This window comes from Aethalodelphis obliquidens, unplaced genomic scaffold (assembly GCF_003676395.1).
Source record: "Aethalodelphis obliquidens isolate GAN/ISIS:26980383/991018 unplaced genomic scaffold, ASM367639v1 scaffold139, whole genome shotgun sequence".
Lineage (NCBI taxonomy): Eukaryota > Metazoa > Chordata > Mammalia > Artiodactyla > Delphinidae > Aethalodelphis > Aethalodelphis obliquidens.
Window position 1 is genome coordinate 405,213 of NW_020838083.1, and position 22,635 is coordinate 427,847.

At 46.4% G+C, this 22,635-nt stretch overlaps 1 protein-coding gene across 1 annotated transcript; it reads right to left on the reverse strand.

The window, feature by feature from the left end:
* Positions 1–1,672: 1,672 nt before the first annotated feature.
* Positions 1,673–3,059, reverse strand: LOC113616432 (elongation factor 1-delta-like). Its single transcript, XM_027099737.1, is given in 2 exon segments — positions 1,673–1,900; positions 1,903–3,059. Coding segments are annotated over 2 exon segments (939 nt in total). The 5' UTR covers positions 2,677–3,059; the 3' UTR covers positions 1,673–1,735.
* Between the last annotated feature and the right edge of the window lie 19,576 nt (positions 3,060–22,635).

Below are 22,635 nucleotides of genomic sequence, written 5' to 3' on the forward strand. Positions count from 1 at the left end.
GTCCCCGGAGGGAAAAAAAGTTTGTGTGTGTTGACTGAAAGGGTCATTTCATTTAGTCCCTAACCCTTTGGGACCAAAGCAACACTGCTGTGGAACCCCTCCTGCCTGCATCTGAACCTAACGCTGATTGAGCGAAAGTTCTTCCCACCCTGCAGGAGAATGCTGAGTACTTAGCACAGTGCCTGCTTCAAAGTAGGTGCTCCAAAATACTTGGGTAAAGTAATAATAAGATTAAAAAAGAAAAAAAACCCACCTCATTTAGTGGAGGGTTTTGTCATAGCAAATTTGCAGAGCAGTCAAGAGAGTGAAAACGCAGATCTATTCATGGGTGAGCTACTTCCTGGGGCTCTCAGATGCCGGGAGAGAGTTTGCAAAGGATTGAATCCCCCAGTTGGCAGATATTCCAGTCTGATATTGCTAGGAGCTTGGAGCTAGCGATATTTGGGTGTTGTTAGTGCCATTCACACCCACAGGCTGGTGAAGAAAGGGCTCTCTCAGTGTTTTCTGATGAAGGAAGGGTGGTTTGCCAACTGGAGAGATAGATGGAATCTAAGCAGGGGAAATGGAAGTCATTTGGCTGCACTGCTAAAGCATCACACGTTCACTGCTCACGGGGTTATTCACTTTTCCTTTCTCTTTCCTGCTAAGCTTACTGATGCACTGGCCCAAACCTGTTCATGTGGCTCTTGCTGTCTGGTCGCCCAGTGAGGAAGGATCAGCGGGCCTGCCAGCATCCAGACTATGGGAATTGTCTCTGAGGAGACTTGACAGTCCAGATAGGACACAAGGGGTTATTTCCTCTCCTCCTTTCCCATCTCCTGGTTCCCAATGCCCTCATGGTCTTCTCTCTCGCCTTCTCCTCAGCAATATAAGATCAAAGACTGTAAATTATTCATTCACAGTTGAATGGAGCACATTTCAAAGTCAGGGCTGCTGGGCATCTTGGTCTCAGAGTTGCCAAGGGTGAAGGCCCACATGTTTGGGTCCAGCAGCTCTGTCAAGTCCCGGCCCTGACATCTGGAGCCAGCCCTGCCTGATCCCTGCCCTTCCCACCTGTCTGATTTCCTCCCTGACTTTTCCCTGTCCAGAGTTCCCTGCCCCACCTTACCCCAGAGGAAACCCAGTATCAGTGTTACTGCCTCCTGCCGTGCGGGTGTGTCTGTGGCCTCCAGGGCTACTGTTCCCCGGGACTCCCAGGCTGTCCCTTCAGATGGGAGCAGGGAGCCTGCATGTTTGAGAGGAGTGCTAAGATGAGCCAAGCACCGGACCAGTAGTCGTGCTAACAACCACTACAGCAAACATTTGATGTGTGTGCCACGCGTGTCAGGCACTCCTTTTAGCACTTTTTAATGTAACATCCCTATCTCACCCATAACAACCCTAGGCGGTATATACTGTTTCTAGCCTGGTGTAACAGACAAGGAGACTGAAGCTCACAGAGGTCAAATGACTTGCCCAAGGTCACACAACCTGCAAGTAGCCAAGCTGAGATATGAATCCAAGCATCTGATACCAAAGTCCAACAATGTACCACTCTGCTAAAGCATATGCTAGTTCATTTATCCTTACACTGACCTCATGTACAGATGGGGAAACTAAGGTCTTAAGAAGATAAGTGACTCATTCTAGGTCATGTAGCTAGTGAGTGGCTGAGCCAAGATTTGTTTTCTTGTTTTTTTGGAATCTCAGTCTTTATTGGCTGCAAGGCTTCACACGCTCAGGCCAATGCCAGGGCTCAGATCTTGTTGAAAGCAGCAGTGTCAACGCTCTGCACATGCTCCTCGAACTTGGTGATCTCCTCTTCCAGCAGGTCCGTGCCCACCTTGTCGTCCTCCACCACACACTGGATCTGCAGCTTGTGGGTGCCGTAGCCCACGGGCCCCAGCTTGGAGGCCCCCCACCCCAGGTCAGCCCATCCAGCTGGATGGAGCACATGCAGGCCTCCAGCTGGGCCATGTCCGTCTCGTCATCCCAAGGCTTGATGTCCAGGAGAATGGAGGACTTGGCCACCAGGGCAGGCTTCTTGACCTTCTTCTCAGCGTACTGCTGCAGCCTTTCCTCCCGCAGCCAGGCAGCCTCCTGGTCCTCCTCCTCATCGCTGCCGAGCAGGTCAATGTCATCGTCCTCGTCCTCTGTGACGGTGACCGCCTTCCGGGTGGGGCGCTCCACTTGGCGCACGGGAGACACGTGCTGGGTCTGCGGAGCTGTGGCCGGGTGGGTGGGCGAGCTTTTCTCTAGTGCACTCAGCCAGGCCTCCAGCTTGCAGACAGCCTGCTGCAGATCCTGCACCACCCCTCGCAGGCTCTGGTTCTCCACTTCCAGGCTGGCGATCCGGATGACAAGCTCACTGTGGTCTCCACCGGGCCCACTGGAGGCCGCAGGGCCTGAGCTTCCAGCCAGGGACTTATGGATGTTTTCTCTGGCTCTTGTGACGTCACGGAGGATCACGCTGGCGCCATTCTCCTGGTGTGAGGAGCCAGCCATGGACCCGTTCATCTGCTCATAGAATTTCCTTTCTGCATCATCATATTTGAACTTGTCAAACCAGATCTTCTCGTGCACTAGAAAGTTTGTGGCCATTTTCACACCAGCCAAGGACACAGCGACCAACGAGGAGGGCTCGGCGTACGCAACGGCAGAGGAAAGAGCCTGAGCCAAGATTTGAATCCAAGACATTCTAATTCAGAATCGATGTCCTTTGTACCACCTTCCCTGAGACTGATGGGTGAGCTGACATTCTAGACACCCTTATGAAGGGAGGGATGAAAGAGACCCACTTGCAGACCCAAGGAGACTCAACCTGTGTGCTGGGTGGGGTGGGGGCCCCAGGGAGCCCTGGATGATGATGGATCCAGGGTCTGGAATTTCTTGAGCATGAATGTCAGCATATGTGTCCGTGATATGGATTCAATCTAATGCCACCTTCATTCAGAGATTCAGAAGAACTGACAAAGGAGAGAAACAGAAGCACTTCCTCTCTGAGCTGTTGCTTACCAATGAGCTTTTATCTCCAAGTAGCAGAATAATCATAACCCATAGCTCCTGCGTGTGGCTGATTAGCTTTGCTGCAAGTTTCATTTGATTACAACACGAAAGTCTGTCCCTGGCTTTGGTTGCAGCTATATGGCTGCTTGCTTACAACTGAAAAAGAGAGGTAGAGGGACCAGTAGGATCCAGGAGCATCAGATAATGAGGTTGGTGCTTTAAGAGCATGTTCATCAACAAAGACCATTTGTGTGGCCCCATCCAGTGTGCAGAGCCACTCTGTATGTCATCTTAATGGGTCATCACAGCAACCTGGGGCTTTCTTCCCATGGGGTAGTGGCCAATAGTTTCAGCCATTCACAAGGGTGGGGAGGAAGGGGAATAGGATGGAGACAGTGTTTGGTTTATATAAAAACTGCGAATGTGTGGATTGCAGGGTGTGATTTCATTTTTAAGACAAATTAAAAACCTAATCTTGTCTTGTGCTTGAACCTGAATAGTACTAATCTTATTTATGTTATTTTTGAGTGCTTGCTATGTGCTGGGCACCATGCCATGTGTTTACTCAACAGAGCAACTTTATCCAGTGGGGAAAAATACTAACCTCATTTTACCGGTGAGGAAAGGGAGGCTGGGACAGGTGGAGTGAACTGCCCCGGAGGTACAGCTGGTAAGGGAAGGAGCTAGGATGTGAAGTCAGGGAGTGTGATTCCAGAGCCTGTACCTTTCTTGCTGGGCTGTTCTGCAGGAGAGTGTCTCTCAGGGACCCTGACTTCCCACAAAGAGCCCGGTGGGCAGTGGGAATGCAGGGTCCTCTGGCAGGAGGGTCCTCTGACCCTCTAACCTGCACCTTCCTCATCTCTAAAGGAACGTTTCGTGATCCATCTCACAGGTGATTGTGGGGTAACTCCTTGCTAGCTATGAAGCACTGTTTACCTGTTCGTGGATAGGAGGCAGTGGTGAGCAGGGCAGAGGGAAATCCTTCCAAGAAGAGACAGATTTGGACAAGAGGGTACAGGTGGCCTGAGACCTGTGGCCCAGGTTTGGGACCTTAGCATATGCTTTTCCCTCTGCTGGGAATGCCCTCCCCTCCCCCCTCTTCTCATGACTGGGTTTTTAAAACTTTCAGCTGTCAGCTTAAATGTCCTCTTTTCAGAGAGATGTTCTCCCTTCCCACCCCTGGTAGACTGGCCTGAGTCCCTACCTTGGCCAGCCCTGGGAGCTTTCCCTGACTCCTCCACTTCATCCCAAACCTCCCTACAATATCCAGCCCTACCTGTGTATGAATTATTCAGGGAGAAGCTGAGGACTCATTATGGGGACAAATATTCCAGCAAAAGCCATCTGGCTGGAGAAGAGAGAGAGTGGGATGGCATTTATTGTCAGGAAGCAATGTCTCATGGTAATTAAATTCTCACACGTGTGTGTGTGTGTGTGTGTGTGTGTGTGTGTGTTGTGTGTGTGTGTGTGTGTGTGTGTGTTGGGGAGATGTGTTTAATCACTGTCCCCCTCCCAGGGTCTAATCTAGCCTGTGTCATACCAAAGTCCTGGGTCTAAATAGCACCACCCTTCCCCTGACTTGGGGGAGGAGGGGTGGTGTCGGTTCATGTTTTTGATTAAAGAAAAAAAAAAGAATCAGAGCCTCAGTGAGGTTTCATGAGAAATGGTGGGAGCAGCAGGGTCGAGGGGAGCTGATTATGTAGATGTGTTTAAGCTCTCACCCAGGGATGGATGGCTTCCATAATCCCACCGGGGGCTGAGACCCCGGCCGTGTTTGCTGGCTCAGATGCAGCTGGGGCCATTTCTCAAGTTCATGGAGGAAGGGGATGAGCAGGTGCACAGGAGGAGGGGCTGCCTGTCAGGTGAGGGTCCTGAGGGGTGGGGAAGAGTTGTGGAGGAGCCCTTTCTCTTCTGCAGCACGTACTCAGCCTCTGTCCCCACAGGTGTGTCTGCCTCTGGGCGACACTTTGTTGCACAAATGCTAACCCGGCCTCTGCTACAGACGTGCTGTGTAGCCCTGAGCTAGTCCTCTGGTCTTTCTGCTCTTGTGTTTTCAGTCTGTAAAATCGGGTGAAGCTTTGGAGATAGATGGTGGTGATAGTTGTACAGTAATGCAAATGTATGTTATGTATATTTTAACACACACACACAAATTCTAAAAGAAAAATCAGGTGAATCTGTAGTTTCCTTCTGGTCTTAATGTTCTCTGGATTGATGATCCTGGATTCAAAGAAATGTCAAAGGGCTTATCATTATTCCAAGAACAGGCTGTGTGACCTCAGCTAAGTCTGTTTCCCTCTCTGATTCCACTTCCTTTGGTGGTGGCAGAATCGCTTCTCCAGACCTGGCCAGTTGCTTCCCCTCACTCCTTAAGTTTCCTGCCATGTCTCTGAAGTTTGCCCCCTCTCCAGAGCCTGGACACCCCCTGTCTTTGGATCTCCCAGCATCACTCGTCTCAGCCTCTGGTGGCTTTTTGTAGAGGCTGAGGGGGACCTCTGCTTGGCTATTGAATGAGCCATTGAGAATTTCATGGATAATTCAGGAACACAAGTCAAACAGGAGGCTGGAAGCTCTGGATTTATGAAGAAAAATGAGTCAAACTTGGCAATATATGAGCAGCTCAGAATAGCAGCATGGTGGTGGGTGGGGAAGGCTGGAGGACTGCTCTGAAGGGTTGGGGGCACAGTTGGGGGAGGCAGATGTGCTAGTGGGGCTGGAGAGAGCATAGGGAGCCTGGGCCTTAGCACCCAGACCACTAGCTTTGTGGGAAGTTGTCTGTGCCCTGGACAAATGGACAAGTGTTGTCCAGTGAGGGGGCAGGGACTCCTCAGGCATCAGAGGGAGGGTCCAGGCCACAAATCCTAATTTGGTCTCCCTGTGGCCTGGCCTTGGCTGGGTACCCAAGAGAAGAGAGGTGAAGGCAGAGAGGGGGCACATTCTCCAGCCTTGGGGGGTACATGGCCAGAATGGAGAGGCTTAGCTGGCCTTCAAGGGGGAGAGAGAGGGAGAGAGAGAGAGACCCTCACTTGTCCAAGAGGCTTCTTTTTGAGGTTTTTCCAGTCTTCCAGGTGGGCCCCACAGTCTGAAGGTGGTGAGATACTTCACATAAATCCAATCCTAGCAGCCCAGAGGGTCATCCCAAAGGCCACCCCAAGGTCAAAGCCCCTGAAATTTTTTGGGTCCCAGTAGAGGTGGGGTGGGGTGGGAATCTGACTGGTTTTGCTCCCATGGCTGACAAGTAATGTCTTGTCCCTGTCACCTCCCCAGCATGGTTCCTCCTGGATAGTTCCACCTTCTATCCAGTTTCCTCCACTTGGGATGGACTCCAAGCATTGCATTCACAGGTACAAGGTCTAATAAAAATGGCTTATGTCTGAGGATCAGGGATGGAGAGAGTAGGGATGAGCCCCAAGTAGACACGGCTTGTCTGGGTGTCATGGAAAAAGTTCACATCACCCGTTAGGGCTCAATTGCCTCATCTGAAAAATGGGAATGGCTTTCCCTTCCATCAACCCCTCTCATATACTTACTCATACAGCTCATAAACTGTGATATGACTGAAATAAAATTATGAATGAATATGTGTTTGTAATCCTCTAAGGTGTTGTATTGAGGTGGTAGATTCTTTTATTAATTTTCCATGGGAATCAACCTCAATCACCTCTCCTTCTTGGGCTTTAGATTCCCCATGTCTGAAATGAAGAGATTAGACCAAGTCAACTCTCAGTCTCTTCCAACTTGAACAACATCTAATCCTATAACTATCTTGGTATCTCAGTTCCTGATCAACACATTCCTAGTTGAGGGTGGGGATTTAGGGTCCAGAGCTTGGAGGAGGCAGGGTTTTGTTCAAACAACCACTTAATAAAATGATTTCTAGGTAGGGGGCCTTACTGCTTTCTCTTAATCTCTTCCAAGGCCCTACTGAAGATATGACTAGATGTGTGCATTCTTCTGACTTAGATGGGTGGGACTGTCCCTTAGAATGTATTAGAAAAATTTCCCCAGAACTCAGGTTATACAATGTGGAACATTCCCATTTTAAGAACCAAAGGACGTGGAATGTAAAGGGGCTTAAAGGCTCCTGAGGTAAGGGTGAAGATGCACCGTTGACTTGGGAATCATTATTTAGGGTCAACAAATAGTTATTGAGCTCATACTGTGTACCAAATGCTGTTCCAGGTGCTTTCATATTCATTTTTCTATTTGGTTCCATAATAATCATGGGAGGAAGGCAGTGTTATTGTCTTTTGGTAGATGAGGAAGCTGAAGCTCAGAGAAGTAGAGGAGCTGTCCAAGGTCACAGAGCTGGGAGTGGTGGAGCTGGGACACAAGTCCAGGTCTATCTGATCTCAGAGTCAGAGCTTCCCCTGGAAAGTGACTTCTTATTCCAGGGTCACTTTTATGTCCATTAAAGCCACAATGTCATCTCACCATTGGTCTGTACTGATTTCTCTTTGATTGTGGTGATATTTTCCTGTTTCTTCATATGTCTAGTACTTTTGGATTATATCCTAGACATTGTGAATGATATATTGGAGAGGCTTTGGATTCTACTATATTCCTCTAAAGAGTGCTGATTTTTTGTTTTTAATTTGGCTGAACTCACACTTCAAACTTTTATCTCCTCTCTGGTGGGCAGCAGCTGAAATCTCACTTCAGTTCTGGTAATCTTAGCTGGGCTTTTTGGAGTGAAATCTCACTTCAGTTCTGGTAATCTTAGCTGGGCTTTTTGGAGTCTTCCCTGTGCATATATGTTGAAGGATCAGCCAGAGATTTGGGTAGAGTTTATATATAGATGTTAGAGCTTAATCTCTGTGGCTCTCTCCTTTCTGGAATTTCTGCCATCACTTTCAGCTGCTGTGTTCATCCACACTTTCTCTCTGATTCTTCAAGCCACTAAGGCTGCAGGTTTCCTAAAAATTGAACTATCCTGTAGGACACTGACTGTGGTCTTCCCTCAGGAGGAATCCTTTAAAAACATGAAATACACCCATTGTCCTTCTTCCAAGTGTCAATTACTCTCTGATTTCTGCCTGCTTTTTGTTTTACCAGTGTCTTTAGGTAGTTTTAAAATATTTTATCCAGAGTTTATAGGTTTTTTTAAAAAAATATTTATTTACTTGGATGCACTGGGTCTTAGTTGCAGCAGGTGGGCTCCTTAGTCGTGGCATGCAAACTCTCAGCTGCAGCACCAGGGAAGTCCTCTGAGTTTATAGTTGTTATGTGTGGGAGGACAGGTCTGACAGGAGCCACTTGACCATCACTGGAAGTTTTGTTCTCCTTTTGAGCACGAGGTTCCTCTTACGGCTCTTACTAGACAGGGTCTGTTCTTAAAGCTGTGCCAGGCCTAGTAGTTTCTAGGAATCTGGTATTTAACTCACAGTAGTAAGTATTTATGTGTTGTCACTGGCTTTTGGAAATGTGCAGCTGTGTTCATGACAGACTTCTGGGTGGCTTTGCATCACGTGTGTGTTCCCTTCAATATCACCTCTCTTGGGAAGGATCACTTCTAGACTGCAAAGGGCATCCAACCTCAGGTCTCCCTTCCAGGTGCCATCATGCAGGGAGGTGGAGGGGCAGGCTTTGTCCTTCTCAGAAGCACCCTTTTGGCAGTCTCCACTGGGAGGACAAGAGGGGTCAGGAGGGAGAAGGAGACAGACTCTCCAACTCACCAATGTCATCCAAGTATGTATCTCTTTAAACTCTGCCTTAGGGAGTTTGTCAGATGGCCACCACCTGTCCAGGCTCCTCCAGACACCTTCTGGAGCTGCAGGTGTGTGCCAAGGGCTGGAGAAAATTGGCTCTTTCCCTAAGTTCCTTTTCTCTTTTGTTGGCGATATCAGAAAGGCCAGAGCATCATGGCAAAATCCATGTTTTTTTAAATTTTTATTTATTTATTTGTTTTTGGCTGTGTTAGGTCTTCGTATCTGTGTGTGGGCTTTCTCTAGTTGCGGCGAGCAGGGGCCACTCACTATCGCGGCCTCTCTTGTTGCGGAGCACAGGCTCCAGACGTGCAGGCTCAGTAGTTGTGGCTCACGGGCCTCGTTGCTCTGCGGCATGTGGGATCTTCCCAGACCAGGGCTCAAGCCCGTGTTCCCTGCATTGGCAGGCAGATTCTCAACCACTGAGCCACCAGGGAAGCCCCCCATGTGTTTTAAAAAATGTTCCTTCTTTGTAGAGGGGTTGTTTTTCTCTCCCTTTTCATCTTAAAAAAATCTTGTGTGTTAGAGAGGTGAAGCCAGAAAGAGAATGTCCCTCTGATGGCTGAGAATTATTGTTTTAAAGGTTTTATTTAAGCCGCTCTTAACAAAACTCAAACATCTGGCTTGTGGTGCCTGAGTGCCAACTTTCAGCTTGAACGGAATGCATGAAGATGGCAGGCACCCAGGATGGAGGGAAGGAGGGCAAAGCCCGCTGTGGCGTTCTTGGCTGTCGTTGTTGTCATGGCCATCATGGCCACTGTCTGTGCTGTGCCTTCTCCCTGGGGCAGGGACAGGGGCAGGGGCAGCAAACCACTTTCTCGAGTATGTCTTTATGCTAGAGACATTTTGCTAAGGGGAATGTATCCATGTCCAGCTTTCAGGGCTTAAAATCTAAAAAAGAATAAGGCCTTAAGCCTAAGAGAAGCAGGGCTGGCGGGAAAGGGAAGGAAGGTTGTATTATATTTATCCAACACATGTTCTGTGCCAGGTATTTCATATCCATTGTCACGTTCAGTTCTTGTAACAACTCCATGAGGTAGGTGTTGATGGCCTTTCATTCCAGGTAAGAAAACTGAGGTCATAACTCGCTGAAGTTTACTCCATTGGCAAGTGGCAGAGTCAGGAGTCAATCTCAGGGCTGGTGCCTCTAGAGTCTAGGTTTCTTCCATCATCTCCAAACTTCATCAGGTCCAGCTTTCACATTTTACAAGCAGGTAGACTGAGGCCAGAGCAGGAAAGGGCCTTGGCCAAGGTTCCTTAGGTAAGAGGCAGAGCTGGCACTTGGCCTCTGTGCTTCAGCTGGGTGGTGGAGGATGAGTGTAGAATGGCACAGCCTGAGGGCACCAGGGCTGTAGCCCCTTGGAAACTGCACAGCTCCCGGGGCCTGGTGGCCCTTACCCGAAGCGTAGGGGTGGGATGATAAAGAATGCTGGAGTGGTTCCTGCTGATGCACCGCTGATCTGTCTGTCAGCAATCTGTTCGCCTGCTCTCTGATCACTGTGTGGGCGGAATCTTCCCATTAGTATTTCACTCCCAGGGTCTCAGAACAGCCAGGCAGTTAGGATGCCCAAGATTGGAATCTCTTGCAGCTGCCTCTAAATGTAGTCAGGAAAGCTTTCTTCTCTATTCTTGAGCCTCAGTGTTTCCAGCTGTAAGATGGAGGCAAGGGACCTGCCTTGGAGGATAGGAGCGATGGAGAAATTCCTAAATGATGTTTTGGAGGCCCTAGAAGTTAAATCAGATGAATATAGGACATCCCTATCATGAGTTGGTCATTTGATCTTTTTCTCCCTACTCTCCTTGCTCTTCCCTTCCCTCCTTTCTTCCTTTTTCCTTTCATGACATTTGTTGAGCATCTGAATGGCCAGGAATAGTGGCAGAAGGAAGGACTGGGAGGTGGGACTGGGCAATGGAATTATGTAGGAAAGGGTGAGTATGTTTGGAGAACTTCTTGAGACTCTCAGGAACTGGGGGAGGCATAGGAAAGAAGGAAAAGAAACTTCAGTAAGGGTAAAGGTGGCCATCAGACCAGAGACAAGCCCCAGGAGAGGCCAGAGGAGGCGAATTTAGGGGGATATCGGGTCTTCACGTATTGAGAACCAGGCTAAGCCTGAAGAGACCCCAGCCAGGGTGGGGAATTCTGTGTCCTTTTCTATCAAAACCACACCTCGGAGTTCTTTTGTCCAAGATTACCCCAAGGAACTCAAGGAACCAGGCAGGGGCTGCTGTAGGTCCTGCTGGCTGGGATCCTCTCTGGAAGTTGCAGGGTCTGTGTCCCGAGTCTGGGGGAGGGGACCTGTTCTGTTGACATTTGGCAGGAGGTCTTTTTGTGGTCTAGATTCTAAGACAGTATGTCCTAGTGCGGCTGCCCATGGGATCCTCCAGTGCTTGGTCCATTCTGCCCTTGGCACTCTGTTCCCACCAGTGAATTGGATGGGGGAGCTGTTTCTCTTTGAGGATTGCAGTGTCTCAGAGACAGGGACTCTGTCATGTTCACCTGGGTATCCCCAGCCCCTAGCCTACCTGTGGCTGATCAAAGTCAAGGCTGAGGCAGTATGGAAGAGCAGAAAGAATAGGGATGTTCAGGTTGATCAAGTCTGAGTTAGCATTCAAGTTCTGCCACCTTTGAGCTGTGTGACCATCAAAGGTCAGATTCCCCTAGTAACATATTCAGTGACCTAAATTTGTGTGTGGGAGGTTTATAGGGGTGTGTGCTCGAGAAGAATACCTATACAGGGGCGAGAGAAGCAGGATGGGGCAGAGGGAGAAGTCGCGTCGTGGTGCAGTTGCAACAGAGGCCTCAGCTGATGCCATGGGGAGTCCTGGGGCTGGAGCGGTCCTTGAGAGTTGTCCAAGATTGAGACAAAGGAGCCAGACCTTTGTACCCCCATTGTCCAGTCATTGCATGTGGGCTCCCAGGGAAGGGGTGGCAGCTTTGACAAGGCAGCTTTCAGCTGAGGGCAAATGCCTGAAGCAGGACTCAGCTGTGAACCTCAGTAGTTAACAGTGCTGGCAGCTGGGGTAGTGAGGGCCTCAGCCCTGGAGGGATAGCATCCATCACAGGGATTTTGAGTAAGCTGCTTAGCTTGACTGAGCCTCAGTTTCCACAATTGTGAAAGGGAGACAATTGATTTATTTGTTCGGCACCTCTTTCAGGTGCTGGGAAACATGGCAGCAAACAAGACAGACAAAGTCCCCACCCTCAGGGAGCTTACATTCTAGGTGGAAAGAGAGATGACTAGAGTTAGAGGGTGCTAAGTTCCGGGGAGAAACCTAAGACAGAAAGGAGACAGACTGCTGAGTTGGGTAGTTCTCTATTTTATATATGGAAGGCAGAGCAGCAACCTGAAGGAAATGAGGGAGGGTGCCATGACACCATCTAGGTCAAGGTTTCTCAACGTCGGCACTGCTGACATTTTGGATGGGATAATTCTTTGTTGTGGGGTTCTGTCCTGTGCATTGTTTGATGTTTAGCAGCATCCCTGGCCTCTACCCACTAGATGCCAGTAGTTCCCTCTCTCCTGTTGTAACAGCCAAAAATGTCTCCAGATATTGTCCCCTGGGAAGTGGAATTGTCCCCTGGTTGAGGACTTCTGGTCTAGAGGAAGAGAATCCCAGGCAGAGGGAACAAGAGCAAAGGCCGAGAGGTGAGCGTGCTTGGTACGTCCATGGAACAGCGAGGAGACCGGTGTGGCTGGAACGGAGTGAACTGGGGAGAGTGGGGGCAGAGGGGATGGAGAGATGGCGGGTCATGAAGGACCTTGTAGGTCATTGTCAGGATTTTGGCTTTGACTCTACATGAGAAGGAAGCCCTTGGAGAGTTTTGCACAGAGAAATGATAATGATCTGGCTTATATTTAAAATGAATTCCTCTGACTGCTCCTTCACAGTGGTGATGGAAGATTAAACATGAGGTTTCTGACACACAACAGGGGCTCAATAAATGTGCCTGTCATCCTTAAGAACAGGTGGAGTGCACCCTTGGTTTGCATTTGAGGTCATTGTGCAACTTGGCTACCATCCCATCCTAGGAATATATAGTTAGTTTTTGTGACTCAGGCCTAAATGAGGACCCAAGAATTTTAAGAGCTGGAAGGGGCTTTCAGGTGAGCGGAGCCTAAACCACTTATTTGAGAGAAAAATACTGAGCCTAGGGAGGTGAAGTAACCTGAGCAAAGTCTCCTCCTGCATCAGTGGCAGTGCTAGGGTTAATCTCTGTAGGACTACTCTTTGTGAAGGGAAGTCTTTGATGGTGACCTAGTTTGTGCTGCTGCCTTATGTGTGTGGGTTTTTTTTTTTAATTAAAAAGAGAGATAAAATTCAAAGACAAGAAGAAAGTGCCCAAGCTGGATGGGCTTTTGCACAAATAAAGGATTTGACTGGAAAATTAGTCGTAAAATAATAAGCATCAAAAGATGGAAGCTGGGAAGCCAGATTGCCAAGTCAGCACCATAGTAGATCCTTTCTGAAGTAGTGGAGCTACCATGTTGTTTCTGCAGAAGGGGCAGAAGGAATGGTTACTGTGAGACCCACTTACAGCCGGCTTTGTGTTCTTGGGTTTGAGTGATATTTTTCTAATGGGTGAGTCCCATTCTTAGATGGGAAACGAAGGCAGAGATAACCTTGAATTTGACCCCACTGACTGATGATGTTCATTGTGGTGTAGACAGAGCCTGGATGTAGGGCCCCGGGATCTGGGCTTTATTGGGTCACCACTGTCTGGTTTTGTCACCTTGGTCAAGTTATGAAAAGTTCTGATACTTCCATTTCTTCACTTCTAGACCAGGGTCAGTAGTTCCTCCATTTTCCCAGGGTGATCCAAAGAGAAAAACACTTTATCTCCCAGTTTCTTGGCTCAGTGCTTTGCATTGAATAGGTGCCTGATGTACATTTGTTGAAGGAATGAATATTTATAGAGAAAAATGAGGTGACGTATGGGAAACATTAAAGTAGAGCATGAAGGATTTTGTAAGAATCTCTGAATATTGGTGGGTGAACTCCTGGTCTCTGGTGTGTTGGTGGGTCCTAGATTGAGAGGTTCCTTTTGTCCATCCACCTGCCACAGGCCACACTGTATGGAAACTTTCCAAGTGGGAGAGTTTCTCTTCTATGCCTTGTGAGACTTGCAGAGGGGTAGTTCAGGTATCCGCATCTGGGGCACATTTCATTGCCAGGGCCTGATACTGGGGCCTTTCCTGACTCCCATGGGCAGAGGTAGGAGTAAGCATTCTCCCAGGGCTTGGGGACCTGCCCCAGTTCAGGCAGGACCACAGAAGACACAGTCCCTGCTCAGGGTGACTTCTCAGGCCCTCAAAGGAAGCTTTGAAGTCTGTAGACCTGGGATTGAATCTTGGCTCTGTCAGTTGCTATTATGTGTTCTCGGGCAAGTTGCTAAAAACCTGCCTCAGCTTTTTTCATATGTAAAGTGGGATTATTATAAGCAACAAAATAAAAAATAGATAAATTGGACTTCATAAAAATTAAAAACTTTTGTGGATACTATCAAGAAAGTGAAAAGACAGCCTACAGAATGGGAGAAAATATTTTCAAATCATGTATCTGATAAAGAACTTGTATTTAGAATACATAAAGAACTCTTACAACTCAATAATAAAAAGGCAAGTAACCCAATTAAAAATGTGCAAAGGATCTGAATAGGCATTTCTCCAAAGAAGATGTACAAATGGCCAATAAGTACATGAAAAGATGCTTAACATCATTAACTATTAGGGCAATGCCAAGCAAAACCACAATGATATACCACGTTATAATGGTAGGATGACCATAATCGAAAAAGACAAGTGTTGGTGAGGATGTGGAGAAATTGGAACCCTCATACACAGATATTGAGAATGTAAAATTGTGCAGCCACTTTGGAAAAACAGTTTGGCAGTTCCTTAAAAAGTTAAACATGAGTTACCGTATGATTCTGCAATTCCACTCTTATGTATACACAAGAGAAATGAAAACGTGTCCACACAAAAGCTTATACACAGATGTTCATAGCAGCATTATTCTTTCTTTCTTTCTTTATTTGCGGTACGCGGGCCTCTCACTGTTGTGGCTTCTCCTGTTGCGGAGCACAGGTTCCGGACACGCAGGCTCAGTGGCCATGGCTCACGGGCCTAGCCGCTCCGTGGCATGTGGGATCTTCCCAGACCGGGGCACGAACCCGCATCCCCTGCATCGGCAGGCAGACTTTCAACCACTGCACCACCAGGGAAGCCCCACAGCATTATTCTTAATAGCCAAAAGGTGGAAACAAACCAAATGGCCATCAACTGATGACTGGATAAACAAAATGTGGTATGTTTATGCAATGAAGTATTATTCAGCAATAAAATGAATGAAGTACTGATACATGCTGTAGCATGGTGAACCTTGAAAACATCATGCTAGGTTAAAGAAGCTAGTCACAAAAGATCACATATTGTATGCGTCCATTTATATGAAACATCCAGAATAGGCAAATGTATAGAGATAGGAAGTAGATAAGTGGTTGTCTCCAGGGGAATGGAAGGGTGGGTGGAGTGAAAACTAAAAGGTGTGGGGTTTTTTGGGAGAGGTAATGAAAACATTCTAAAATTGGTAGTGGTGACGGTTGCACAACTCTGAGAATATACTAAAAACCATTGAATTGTGTACTTTAACGGGTCAGTCGTAAAGTACGTGAATTGTATCTCAACAAAGCTGTTAACCAAAGAAAAATGGAGTTATTAATAGGTCTACCTCTCAGTTTCCTTGTGAGGGTCAGTGAGATAATGCACAGCATCTGGTATGTAATGAGCTTCCAGAATATGCTAATTATTTTATTATTAACATTATATAGGAGGGAATTCCCTGGCGGTTCAGTGGTTAGGGCTCTGCACTTTCACTGCAGGGGGCACGGGTTCGACCCCTGGTCGGGGAACTAAGATCCCACAAGCCACACGGCTCAGCCAAGAAAAGAAAAATTATATAGGAGATAAGGGACAAAGTAGCTAGCACAGTTCTTGACAAAGAGCTGGTGGCTGCAGTGTTAGCGCCCATCCTGTTCTTTGTACAGGCAAATCTGAGAGGTGCAGAGAGACTCCCACTGAATCCAGGTCTCTGGTCAGCACATGCCTTTAGATCTTTACACCTCCAGTTTGGAGACCTCTCGTGTTAAGCAGCCAGGGGAAAGATTGGTTTGGGCCCCATTACAGGGTTATTAAAACCACAGACCTTTACGTTTCTCTGGAGAAACTCAAAGGGACATTTGTGGGCTAGGGACCAGTCTGTCAACCTGTCCCTGTTTCACCTCCTCTTGTCCCCGTTCCTCACTCAGTCAGGGACTCAGCAATTTCTTTTCTTTTTCTGGGATTACTCAGTAAGGAGCTGAATTATTGTTTTTATTAATGGGATTCCCTGAGCATTTTCAATTTGAATCCTTCCCTGTAGCCTAAGTCTCCCCGCCCCAATTTCTCTTTGTAATGCGGATTAGCTACTTGGAAGGATATTTTACATTATTTTGCTCCCAGGAGGGATGGAGAAGACAGGGCTGATATGGGGGTTGTGTGGGAGGCTTGTACAAAGGTGCTAGTTTTAGTGATTTTAATTCTATCCCCCACCTCTGGTCCAGGACAGAGCCGTCATTCGCCCTCCTTCTCCTCCAGCCTCTCTCCCCTCTGTCCCACACACCCCATGTTGGTGTGGTAAGAGGGAGTTATGGGGCTGAGGGGGAAATGCACCATGTGGATTCCTTTATTTCCCCACTGTAAGGTCTAGTACACACAGGGAGTTTCAGGGTCCCGGTTTCACATGGGACATGTGTGAAGGAGAGGGAGAGAGATTGAGTCTAGTGGATGCTGGTTGTTCTCTGGGGTAGCTTCAGCCACAAATGAGCTGCCTCACCCACAGCCTTACCCCTCCCAGGGGTGGTCTGCATCCAACGACTGCTCACTGTTGGGAGGGAGGTATAAGGACTCGGCCCCTTCCTCAGAGCGGGACAAATCTGAAGGGCCATCTTAGCTCCATCACTCGCTGTGGGATCTGCTGAGGCCTTTGCTATGACTATATCATAGTTCAATTCCTCCCTCCACCCAATCCTGCTTCCCTCACTCCTGAGATAGACACAAGCAGCCTCTGACATCCAGGAGCTGGCCTTACACTTAACCTAGGCCCGTTAGACATAAACCCTCTTACAGAACACTGGACGAGGCCAGTCAGTGACCATGATCAAAGGAGGCACAAAACAAGACCACTCTGTAATCTCGTCTAAGCAAAGACAAAAGCATGATCACTGTGCAAACCACAAAAATAACAAACATCCTCCTTTACTGACTAATGTGAGTGATGCTGCTTCTTTTCCCAACTACGGCTTTAGCCTCACTTTGGTCTCTCTCCTTCTAGATTAGATTTATTAAGCCATCTGAACATCGAATATAATCACAGATGCGTATGAAGCATAGAAGAACCCTTGTTTCCTAATAGCAGCCAATTCAGAGCAAAATTGAACCATCTCCTAAATCACCTAAAATGAGTCCAAATCCTTTAGGTCCTTTTTAACATCCCCTTACTGAGATGTCCTACAAGTCCTCATGATGTTCCTCACTCCAGCAAGCAGTAACGCCAACTTGCTCACCTGTGGAGGTGTTCCTTGGGGTCTTTGGCTGGAGGCATTGATGCTCTTCCATGGGTGTCGACCCCCAGGAAACTCCTAGGAAACTTTCTGAACATGAACCTCTGTCTACCTAAATCCACCTGAGAAAGTTAGTGCCAGGAGTGGCCCAAGAGGCAGCACCTAAAATGATCTTGGAACTGAAGGGCAGAAAAATCTGAATATCAAGGCCAGTTTGCTTCTCCAAGATCATAACCATGACTGGGAAGGAGTGGGATCCCCAAACTTGCGATGGGAACATCTGGGTCAGTGCACCTGAATATCATCAATCTTCAGATCCCTCTGGTCCTTTGGGCCTGCAGATGGCCTGATCTTCCCTATTAAAGGCCACTCACCTCCTCTGCTCTGCCCTTGCTGGAGGATGATGCAGAGGCCTTGGACAACATACACTGCCCTTAGACTCCAGCCCCACCTCTCCTCTGGTCGTCAGACAATTACTGGGGTAAAGTCAACACATAACTTGGCTGGAGGAAGTGCTGGGTCTACTATAAAAGGGAAGGGACTTTATACCCTAGTTGTTGCAGGACCCAGACAGTGTGTTCCAGCAGGAGTGAGTGAATATGTACAGGATCCCTTACAGTGCAAGAGGGATAGGAGGCACTCATTCTCCCAGCTGCTGGGAGTGTTGGCAGCTGATAGCTCTCAGCTGAGTCCTCCAACAGTTTCCCTCAGCTGGAGAGAGCTACTAAGACCAAGATTACACCTCCTTCCCAACATAGGCTTCATTCAACAACTGACAATGGTCTGGGGAGGATAAAATTCCGGCCCTCTCTCCTCAAAGTGGGATGACTGGAGGGCCATTCCAACTCCAGAGCTGTCTTTGGGAATCAGATGAAGCCTTTGTTGCAACTGCATTGCAATTCATCTCCTCTGCCCATTTCTTCACCCTCTCCTCAGGGTTGATCCTGGAGGCACTCCCATAAATTTCCGGTGTGTAAATTTCTGTTTTATTTCCCCAGATAACCCAATCTTAGACAATGAGAAAGAGAATGAGAAGAAAGAAGATGTGAAAAGAAGGAAAAATGGAGGAAAGGGGATGAACCCTCTGAAGATATGGGTCCCTCTCTGGAACTCCAACTGAGGCTAGATGTTTCAGCCCTCATTTCAGTGCAGAAGGCTCTGCAGGGGGTGAGAATGGCCCATTAAAGTGACATAAAAGGGCAGTTCTCCATTAACAACTAGAAGTGGGGTGGAGCTGTGGAACAAGAACAATGGGAAAACAAGATAGGTTAGTTGGACATGAAAAATAGTACTGTTGAGATAAAACTCAATATAAGGTTTGAAAGGTAAAGTTGAAGAAAATTCTCAGAAAGTAAAAAAAGAAAAGGACAAGAAAAATAAGAGAAAAAAAGAAGAGACCAAGAGGAGCAATCCAGGAGGTCTAACATCTAAGTGATGGGTGCTGCAAAGCAGACAGAGGGCTGAAAATTATCAAGAAATAATGCAAGATAATATCCTAAAGCTGGAAGACCTGAATCTACATATTGAAAGGACCTGTGAATACTAGACCAGTTGGATAGCCATATGAAAAAGAAATGAACATTAATCCTGGTCACATACCATATACAAAAATTAATTCAGGATGGATCATAGACCTAAATGTGAAAGATAAAACAGTATAGTTTCTAGAAAACAAAAAAACCCCAGAAGAATAGCTTCATGTCTTTGGGATGGGCAAAGATTTCTTAAATAGAATACAAAAACCACTAATTATAAAAGAAAAATCACTAAATTTAGGCCCTATTAAAATTAAGAACTTCTCTTCAGTAGAGATGACATTAAGAGAGTGAAAATACAAGCCAAAGACTTGGAGAAGTATTTGTAATACATAAACCCAGCACAGAATGTATATCTAGACTGTATATAGAAATCCCACAAACTCATAAAGAAACTGTAAAAATGAGCAAAAGATTTACAAAATAAGTCAATAAAATAAAATGTCAATAAAGAAGTACAAAATGGTCAATAAACACACTCAAAGATGCGCAATATTATTGTCATCAGGAAATGCTAATTAAAACCACAATAAAATACCACTATACTCCTACTTGAATGGCAAAAATAAAAGGTCTGAAAGTACTGATGAGAATGTGGAGCAACTGGAACTCTCAGACATAGCTGCTGGTAGTTTAAATTTGTACAACCACCTTGAAAAACTGTTTGGCAGCATCTACAAAAGCTAAATTATATGCCTACCCTGTGATCCAACAATTCTACTTCTAAATGTAGACTGAAGGGATGTGAATACTTATTTCCACTAAAAAAACATACACGAGAATGTTACAGAAACATTGTTCATAGTAGCTTAAAACTGGGGACGGTTCCAAAGGTCCATTGCCATTTGTATAAATAAATTGTGGTATACGCAAATGGAATATTATGCAGCAGTGAAAAAGAACCAATAAACTCTACATGGAACAACATGGGTGAATGTCAAAGACATAATGTTAAGCAAAATAAGCTAGGCACAGAAGGATACATACTGTAAAAGTTCATTCATATGAAGCTGGTGAAACTAGTCCATGGTGATAGAGGAGAGAATAGGGGCTACTTTTGGAAAGCTGTCAAGCAGGAGGAGGCATGAATGAATTCATTAGATACTGGAAATGTTTGTATCTTGATATATATTTCTGTAGTTTACAATATATAAGTTACAAAACTACATGTAAATTCCAACTTAAATAAGAAACGGCCCACTGAGTGCCCAACACAATAAATGAAAAAAGTCCACACCAATTTTGCACATCATTGTGAGTCAGAAGAACGACAGGAGAAAGGAATATTCTAAAGATTGCCAAGAGGGAAATCAGGTCACTTACAAAGCAGCAAGAATCAGACTGGCTTCAAACTCTCATCAGCAACATCGGATACTTTATAATTCTGAAAGAAATGATTTTCAATCCAGGATTTCTGTATCCAGCCAACCCATCACGCAAGTTGCAAGGACTCATAAAATTTATCTCCTGTAAATCCTTTTTAAGAAAGCGACTTGAGGATGTATTACAATAAATGAGGGAGTAATCCAGGAAAAGGGGAAAATTGGGAAGACAAGAAGCTGTAGTAGATAGAATTCAGAAGAGCAGGGATGAGTTCCAGGGTAAGAGCTGTGCACAGGCCTGGAAAGCAACAATTCCAGATTGAAGCAAGAGGACCAAAGGTTCCAGCAGGCAGGGGTGGCGGTAATGGTGGTAGTCCCTAATGAAAAGGGGCACTAGATAGAATACGCTTTATTAAGACTTCTAGGACAAAAGAATAAAGAAAGACAACTTGAAACTTATAAGCGCGCACACACACACACACAGAGCTATATCTGAAAGAGAACTGTAATTATAGTACACTACTTGGCTCTGCAATGAGTAGTCTTTACCTATGCACAATAATGTGCCTAGTGATTTTTTAGCAATTTTCATTTCTTAGAATTAATCCAAAAGGCTTATTATGGTTATAGAATAAATGTAAATATTATCAACTTTACCAACATAAAAGTATAAGTATGGATGACAGAAGTTAGGAGGAAGAAGTGGGAGAAGTGAGGTGAAGGGAAGGATAGGAGTATTAATACCCTCTTTTTACAAAGTGCAGATTCTCTTTTTGCAAAGTGCAACCCTAGAGGGTAGAAGATCACAGAGGTAACCAATGGAAGAACTAAAAATAGAGATATGGCAGGAGGGGGTGGAGGTGGTGCAAGAGAGGTAAATCCTTGTCTGTTACAGTAGTAAGTCAACAGATTGTGTCTAAAACTGATGCATGAAGAAATATCAGGAGAAGCATATTATTTAGAAAGATGAAGGTAAATGTAAGAAGAGACGTTTTAAAAAGTTAGACGTGGCTGCCTAGGGGGAACAGATCTGGGAGTAGGAAGTAGTTTAGCAGGATACTGTATTTAACCTTGTGCATATATTATTTTGGATAAAACAGTTTTTTGGCGTTTTTTTTTGTTTTGTTTTGTGTTGAGGAAGATAGACATGGATCAGATCAAAGAGGAGATTATAAAAGCCTTTCTCTTTTTCTAAGGATCATCATGGTACCAAGGAACCCTGTGACAGACCCCACCTGGGAAAGGACTTGAAGTCATGCTTTGACATCTGGGGACTGGACTCATTCAGTTTTTATAGGGGCAGGGATTTGAGGACATTGAAATGTTACTAATTTTCTTGCCAAGGCTTCTCTGTGATAAACTTCATCCCCCTCTTCTTCTCCCTCAAAAATACAATTTTCAATAAATAGGAAGCTCATAAATAATACGGGGCACCGCAGGTCCTAATGAAACAGTGACAAATGTTATATCTTCATGGGATCAGGAGAAATAACAAAGGGGAGCATGGGGAGGGGCCTGGAGCCCCCTGAGCTTGTGAGATTTTATTAAAAATCCTTTAAGTTTCATGCAGCCCATTGAAGCAGTTCTTTTGCAAGATAATTAAACATCATTCAGAGATGTCACTGCATTATTAGGACGCAGAGTCTAAGCTTCTGCAGGTGAAGGGTGGGCTTTGAATCTGGCCAAGAGAAAACGGGCTGGCCTGGGTCCTCATCTTGGTCCCCTGCTGGATAACTGTATGGCCTGGGGGAGTTCCTGTTACCACCTGGGCCTCAGTCTCTTTATCTGTAAAATGGGAGAGTCGGACTGGGTCTGTGTTCCTAATCTGTTTGGGATGGTAGACAGATTTTTCTGCCTCCACAAAATGCACAGCCACACATACAATTTTGTAAATAATTTCAGAGGGCTCATGGCTCCCTGATGCCCATCTGTGATCCTCTAAAGTCATTTCAGCGTGGGTACTCCAGGATTCTATTCTTTTTCTTCTCTATGGGTTACAGCCTAGAGCAACTGGCTATGGTTTTCATCAGACAGTTGTTTTAACAGCGTGAAGCAGAGCTCTTCAAGAAAGTCCTTGCTCTCCATAGGTACCACCTTTCACTAAGCACTGGCTGATGTTACGTGCAAGCTCCCCTGACTTGCAAACATCTGATTTGGGAAGGTCCTATATGATCAGCCAGCTGGCCAGTGCTGTACTCAGTACTGGTTCCCTTCAGATCCTCTTAGAGGAGACCAGCTCCTTGGGACTCCAAATCCCAGAGGTTCTAGCCTGCCTCCTGAAGCCATGATGTGAAGGGGAGCTCTGTGTGGCTCACTCTCAAGGTTCCTAGTTCAACATCTGCAGGTTGCCCCAAACTCTCCCTGTTACACTGCTGCTGGAAGCCAATTTAGCAAATGATTTCCTCTACTTCGCAAGCAAATCTTCCCTCCCCCGCCCAGACTGGGAAGGCCCATGTACCTTGTCTGCTGTCCCTGCCTGGTGTCCAGGT